A 7228-nucleotide genomic window follows, 5' to 3' on the forward strand; every position below is an offset into this window, starting at 1 on the left:
CACACACACACACACACACACACACAGGACTGAGGTATTTGTTTGTGTGTGTGTGGTCCACCTGTCTAACCTTGCACAAGATAACCGGGCTATAAACTGATTAAACCCAGAGCGAGGAGTGCAACCAAACACCTTTGGGTTGTTTTACTCTGCGAGAAGAGCAGAGACGGTCCGCGGCGTTCTCCAACAACACACCAGCGTGCAGCAGAACGTCCTTCTGAGACCTTCTCTCCTGTTTATCCGTTAACTTTTATCCACACCGGGTGTTTTGGTGCTGAACCGTTCCAGCGTATGTGTATGTGTGTGTGCGTGTGTTTCCCCACATCTAAAGCAGCTTTGGCTGCAGTTTGCTAGCTGGAGGAGCAGCAGGCCCGTCGAGCCCAAGCACTACTATAAAAGGCCTGTGATGGAGGGAGGGCCACTGCACCAGCAGGTTAGCCTCTCGAGCTGGGGAAGAAGGCTGGATGCACAGGCCAAACAACAGCTCAGAAGAAAAGCAGCGTTTCCTCACCCCAGTCCAGGAACTCCAGGATGTTCTTCTCCCTCCGCAGCGGGGAGTTGTTGCACTCGTCGTACAGACACACCAGGATGTCCAGCAGGGTCTCCACGCTGGGACACTGGCCGTTGGACCGTGCCGGTCCGTCCAGGATCAGGTTCTCCAGCTTCTTCAAACGCACCTCCCCCGACATGGTGCTGGTGTCTTGTGGGCTTTGGAGCGAAGCCGAAGAAGAGGGTTTCGGGAAGCACCTCCCGGGCCTGCAGCTGAGCACAAGGGCCTGAGGACAAGTTCTCTCACCTTCAACGGGCCCCAGTGGAAAACAAAAAAAAAAAAAAAAGTTAAGCTTCAGGACAGGGGCCTGAATCCGCCGCTCTATTCATGATCTTCCCCCGGGCATTCCGGATCCAGGAGGCGGGCAGGACGAGCAGCGGCCCCGCATGGTCCAATCCCCATCCCCCGGGGCGCAGAGGAGCGGGGTCCCCGGTGAAAGAGCCGACGCTGGCCGCCCCTCTCTGCGCGGCTCTGCTCCCGGTGGAAGCGGAAAAACAAGTCTCGGTGCGGCTCAGCAGACGGTCCGCAGGCTCCGAGGCGGGCGAGCGGGAAGCGCCATCGCTGCGGTGACACAGAAACGCAAGGCGGAGCCGCAGAGCGCCGCGGCCCGGGCCGGGTCCCCTCCCTGCCCCCGGCGGAGGAGCGATGCTAGCTTAGCCGAACCGCCTGCTAGCTTAGCCCAGCCGCTTGCTAGCTTAGCCCAGCCGCCTGCTAGCTGGCGGTGTAGCGTTACTCCTCTCCCTCCCCGGACGTCATCGCCCGTGTCCTCCGCCGTCTCGCCGCCACTCGGTCAGCAGTCACCCCGGTTCAGCCCCGGTTCGTCGGAACGCTCTTCTCACCCGGCGGGTAAATGTCCTCTTGTCCCCGCGGCTCGGAGCCTCGGGACGGCTTCTCTCACCCCCGGGCTGTCCGGCCGAAAACTCAGGGTCTACTTTCTCCGCGGTCCGGCGTCCCGTCGGCGGTTACTTGGACTTCGGACGCGCCGCCAGTCGACCGTCAAAACGCGGGTCGTCTCGTTGAAGGTCACCGAGAGGCCGCTGCCCCGTCAGCGGGAGACGTTGGGGGTCCGCTCGCTGCTTCCACGGACGGGACGGAGCCCGGAGTGCCTGCCCTTCCGCGCCCTCCGCCGCCTCCGCCGGCCGCTCGCTTCTCCGGTCTTTGCACAGTCAAGCCACCAGCGGCTCTCGATCGGATACGTTCCCGAGCAGAGATGACCGAAAAGCCGTCAATCCCGTAACGGCGCTCTGAATCCTGGGAAACGACGCCGCTTCGTCAACTAGGAATGTCGGGCCGCACACTCGGACGCAGCGCCACAGCGCGTTAAGACCCGCCTACACTTTAACATTTTTAAACATCTGAAAATAATCAACGGGTGAAAAACGAATTCCATTATTCATTCATGCATCCATTGTTTCAAGTTGGCCGTCTTTCGCCATGGGAGCGGAGTCGCTATCCAACGTGCAATCTTCACGACTTTTAGTATCTCTGGTCACCGCTGCAGGCAAAATCCCAGCTCATCATCATGGCGCCCATCGCAGCATCTGCTGTGCGGCGGGGAAGAGGAGGAGGAAGAGGAGGAGGAGGAAGAGGGGGAACAGGAGGAAGAGGAAGAGAGGGAACGGGGGGGGAGGAGGAGGAGGAGGAGGAGGAAGTGTGGAGGGGTTTCGGTGTTGTGAATGGAAACTGCGGGTTGGATGTCCCTCACAGCACAGCACTGACGTGCAGCCCTGTGGCTCCATGAAACTGGAATTTCTGCCCATTGGCAAGTTTTACACACTCGGGGGATTCTTTAACACACAGTAATGTTCTCAGATAGTCGCTGAAACATCCTCATGGAGATCGGGAATCGCTGTGACTCCAGCGCGAGGCATGAATCATGAGATCTGACACAGGCTTTCGAGCAGCTCAGAACCCTTTCTCTGCTTTGGTCTCCGTCCTGCGCAGGTTCAGGACCAAAACAGCTACACCGTCATCACCAAGGCAAGGACGACCCCATGGAGACGCTCCTCCAATCTGACAGTCACACACACATACACAAACACCCGGATTCCACACATGTGGGTGGAATGTTGCAGACCGGGATGGGTGGGTGTTGCATGTGTGAAGCTCTGCTCGGTGCAGGTCCCGTGGTACTACCAGAGCACGCAGGGGGTATTGGGGTAGAAGAACCCCAGCGACCCCAGGAAGGAACCTAATGACAGAAGTCCAGCACTGCCTGACACGCCTCCCATCTAAACTCATCCAACATTCTGACACTTTCCTCTCCGTCCATACCTGATCCAGGGGTGCACGGTCACCTGGTCCAGCTCCATGCCGACCTTCAGTGCAGGGAAGGTAAAAGGTGCATGGAAAAGCTGGGATCCCTCTGGGCTCAGTTGAACCCCAGAGTATGGATGGAGCCTGGAATTGTACAAGACCTGGTCTGAGTCCAGGCTGGAGCTCCGCTCCTCCCCGCGGCTCGGTGGCGCCCTCTGGTGGACGAAATGATCAATGCAGCTCCACTCCGAGCCTCCTTCTCCGGTTCTCCGAACCGTTTTTAATATATTTGATTCGGGCCGTCACTTAGACCGCAGCAGATCTTCTGGTCCTCCTGCTTGTCCCGCCCCCGGACCCAGGTCCGTCTCGTCCGATCCCGTCCCCGCCGACGACCCCAGGCCGCGACCGGACACACTTCCGGAGGTCCTGCAGAGGTTCTCCAAAGATCCAGTGGAGGTCCTGCGCAGACCGACATTGTTAGTGTATGTGTGTGTGTGTGTGTGTGTGTGTGTCGGGAGGGGGGAATTATGGTGCAAACTAGCTGTGTTCGTGTGTCCAAATATTTGCAGAGGAGATCCGCCGCCGCAGCCGCAGATCCGGAAGTAACTTGCGGACCCTCCTGGGAATGAAGACTGCGCCAATATTGACTCTGCGGCGGCTCCCCCTCCCGACCCCCCTACGGCGGGGTGGGTGGGTGGGTGGGATAGGTGGTGGTGGTGGTGGTGGTGGTGGAGGGGGTCCACGAAGGTTGCGTGGATATTAGAGTGCGGAAACCCGCCGGTCGCCGGAGGCTGGAAGCTTCTCTTCCCGCAGCCCGGGCGGGAGTACCGCGCCTCCCAAACGGAGGGCCGGGATCTGAACCCGCAGTCTTTGAATGCAAATTTGTGCGTGTTAATTAACACCTGCCTTGTTGATTGAAGGAGCTGCTCCACCTTTGATTGAGCAGAAATGGCACCTCCTGCATCAGAGGGGGCTTTGAACCAGCAGCCCAGTCTGTGACTGACAGGGGAAGGAAGGAAGACTGAGAAATATCACACAGGGGAGGCTTCATTTCCCCAATTAGGGGCTGTAATTTGGGGGGGTCCCCGTTGCAGGGCTGCTACACCCACTGGACAGGAGGTGCTCTGAATCTACACGACTCACATCTGAACATCTCAACGCACCGAGTTTCTCGTTGAGGCTCTCGGGAGACGCCGAGCTTTTCGGCACACCGGTCCAACTCCGCTTCCACCCCTTAACTCAACCTGCACCTTCTCCCCCTCCGCCAGCTCCGAAAGCCTGCTCTTTTATCAAAACGTCACCTCCTTGACCTCTAAAACCGGTCGTGTTGAGACTAGATAGATCGTCCGAAATGAAACAGATCGGCGCCCCAGGCCAGGTTCATCCTGGTCCAGGCTTCCTTCTGGACCGCTGTTTCGTCGTGGATGCACGGAATCCGCATCTTGAAGCGAGCGTTGCGGTGAAACTTGCAGATGTTTGTTGTGAGGAGGAGGAGTAACTGGGAATGAGATTAAGATTATGGGCTCATTAAGGGACAATGGAAGAGCGGAGCGAGGGCCGCGCCGGATTTGCACCTGAAAGCCGTCGGGTTCCTGGTGCGCTCAGGTCGAAGAACCTCTGCGCGGAGCGTCTGGAGAGCGCGGGGCTTTGCGGAGGCCGGGCTCATCTGTCATCCGCTCTTCCTGTGGCCCCTTCAGCCCGTCTGACATCTCAGAGCAAACAGCGGCCAATACACACCGGCAGCGCCGCTGCCGCCGCAGAGGCCTCTTGTAATGTTTGTGTGACAAAAAAGGCAAAGGCAGATAATCACCAACCTGTGAAGAGCCTGCCCCAATCCACATCCGCCGGCCCCCCCCGGCCCCCCCGGCCCCCCCGGCCCCCCCGGCCCCGGGCCCTGGATTAGCTGTCTGTTTGGCTAATAATTGTAATCTCCAGAAGAGGCCCGAGCGGCCGCAGGCCTCGGAATAAACATCCGCCCTGCCTCCCGGATCTCCTGCCTCGGCGGATTCCGGCCGCCGGACCGAGCCGGTCCGACGTGGTCCGGAGGAATGTGTGCGTCTGCGTACGTGTGAAGACCCGGGCCCGGCCTCCCGGGGGCCTTCCGCCGGTCTGGGATCTTCTGGGACCTTCTGGGGCACCAAGAACCCACGCTGAGAAGACGTTTGGGCCGATCGGGGCCGAAAACCCGAGCCGGTCCCGTCGAACCCGAACCTCCGGAGTGAAAGTGGTGCTCCTCGGACGCTGTTTGAAGTCCGGGCCCTCGGATACCCTGGAGGGATGTATGTGTCACCTTTGTTCAGAAAAGGCCCCTGCCCCCATCACCCAGGGAGGGGGGGGGGGGCGCGACAATATAAGGGTCCGGGAGGGTCGGGGGCCACAGTCTGTCTACGCGGCCCCTCTCCTTCTCCTCCCGCTGCTCCTCTCACCGAAGATCCGCTCATGGACCTCCTCCGCGCCTGCTGCGTCCTGGCCTCCGTCCTCCTGGCGCTGGCCGAGGCGTCCTCGTTTCTGGACGTGAAGGAGGCGCTGCTGCGCCGCCTGGGCCTGGACGACGTCCCCGAGATCCACAAGAGGGACGTGGAGAACCTGGTGATCCCGGGGCACGTCAGGAACAAGTACGCGTCTCTCCTCAAGAAGCACCACAGCCGCAGACGCAGGTCCCTGCCGAGCCTGGCGGGGATCCTGCGGGGCATCCCGGGGAGCGCCGGTAAGCACAGCGTGTGTGTCGGTGTCCATGCGTGTGTGTGTGTGTGTGTGTGTGTGTGCATGTGCGCCCGTGAATGCCAATACGCGTTGCGGCCCGTGCGTAAAAGCGCGCCGGCTAATAAGGTGTCCGCCCTCCCGCCCGCAGACATCCCCGGGGAGTCGGTGTATTCGGACGCCACCCGCCACCGGATGGTGTTCGACATGGAAGCGCGGATCCCGGACAACAGCGAGGTGACCATGGCCGAGCTCAAGCTGTTCCAGAAGGCGTCTCACCACCGGCGCTTCGCGGCGGAGCGGAAGAACCACCGCGCCGTCAGCCACGCCAGGGTGAGCGTGTACTGGGTGGAGGAGCTGCCCGGCGGCGCCAACCGGACGTCGCTGGTGGATTCACGGTAAGAGACGCGGCCGCCGCCCGCAGACCCCCGACCCCAGACCCCCCCCCGCTAACCGACGTGCGTCCGCCGTTCGCAGGTTGGTTCCCATCCACGACAGCGGCTGGCGGAGTTTTGACGTGACGCAAGCGGTGCTGTACTGGTCCAGGGCGCAGCAGAAGACCCCCATCCACCTGGAGGTGTGGATCGAAGGCGAGCGTCCCGGCGGGCTGGCGGCGGAGATGGCCCGCAGCGTGCGCTTCACCACCCAGGAGCGGGCCGACAACAGCCTGGGGAAGCCGGAGCTGGTCCTCTACACCCTCAGCCTGGAGGAGTTCGGGTAAGAACGACGAGATAGGGTCCAGGGTGGTCCTCCAGGTCCATATCAGCCTGCTGACCTGTGACCCGGAGGGGGGAATCAGAATCAACTTTATTAGTTATTATCCTTATTTAGAATCGAATGATCAACAAATAAAGTAAAATAAATGACTGCAGAGAATTGCGCCATTGGTCAGAGACTGTGAGGTATTTACACAACAAATACATGAGGAGCAGCATCACACCGCCATGGCCGTAAGGGGTCTGCAGGGTTGCTGGGAGTTGAGAAGTTGGACGGATCAGGGGGTCACATGTGTGTGTGTGTGTGTGTGTGTGTGTGTGGTCCTAATCCGCTCCCTCTCCAACCCAGGTCTCGCGGTGACTGCGACCCAGCCCAGGCCCGGGACGCCTGCTGCAGGGAGCAGTACTACATCGACTTCCGGGCGCTGACCTGGACCCAGTACTGGATCGTGGAGCCGGCGGGCTTCCAGGCCTTCCGCTGCGGCGGCGGCTGCAAGCAGCCCCGCAGGACCTTTGGCTACGGCGAGCGACGCTGCAGCGTGGCCCACAGCGCCCCGCTGCCCATCATGTACCTGGTTAAAAAGGGAGACTACACCGAGATCGAGGTGGCAGAGTTCCCCAACATGATCGTAGAGAGCTGCGCCTGCGCCATGGACAACGTCTCCATCGTGTGAAGGTCCGGGCGTCCTCGGAGGAGCTCCTCAACGCTTCTAGTACTTTCTATTTAAACCCTGGAAGATTGTCACTCGCAGCGCCGCCGCCTGCCGTCACACTCCACTTCCTGTCACGAGCACTTTTATATATTTTGTAAATGTCCATAAGATGCATGTGTGTGTGTGTGTGTGTGTTGGACCTGTAGCCAGTCTGCTGAAGGGTCGTCACACCGGTTAATATGAAGGACTTCACGTCCAGAAGAATTAAATATTTTGTTTCACTAAAAGCCTCAACCTGTTTTCACCTGTCTGCGCACACACACAAACACACACACACACACATAGAAAGGTTT

General features: G+C 59.9%; 2 protein-coding genes across 12 annotated transcripts in view; one reads left to right on the forward strand and one right to left on the reverse strand.

The window, feature by feature from the left end:
- cdc42bpab (CDC42 binding protein kinase alpha (DMPK-like) b) overlaps positions 1–1417 on the reverse strand; it is a 55133-nt gene extending 53716 nt beyond the window's left edge. For 10 of the 11 annotated variants that reach the window (XM_086166615.1, XM_086166618.1, XM_086166614.1 and 7 more), the window contains exon 1: positions 512–1012. In XM_086166615.1, coding sequence (XP_086022741.1) covers positions 512–689 — 178 coding nt within the window. In that variant the 5' untranslated portion in view covers positions 690–1012. Of the gene's footprint in view, positions 1–511; positions 1013–1389 lie in introns of those variants that run through there. The other variant, XM_086166619.1, reaches the window with a different exon arrangement.
- Positions 1418–5245: 3828 nt separating this feature from the next.
- On the forward strand, positions 5246–7020 carry lft1 (lefty1). The gene is made up of 4 exons (XM_086167318.1): positions 5246–5513; positions 5658–5904; positions 5984–6223; positions 6572–7020. Exons 1-4 carry the CDS (start codon positions 5246–5248, stop codon positions 6894–6896), a joined length of 1080 nt encoding a protein of 359 aa, XP_086023444.1. The 3' UTR covers positions 6897–7020.
- Positions 7021–7228: the final 208 nt, after the last annotated feature.

This window comes from Fistularia commersonii, chromosome 20 (assembly GCF_037954325.1).
Source record: "Fistularia commersonii isolate RoL2024-O1a breed Wild chromosome 20, RoL_Fcom_v1.0, whole genome shotgun sequence".
Lineage (NCBI taxonomy): Eukaryota > Metazoa > Chordata > Actinopteri > Syngnathiformes > Fistulariidae > Fistularia > Fistularia commersonii.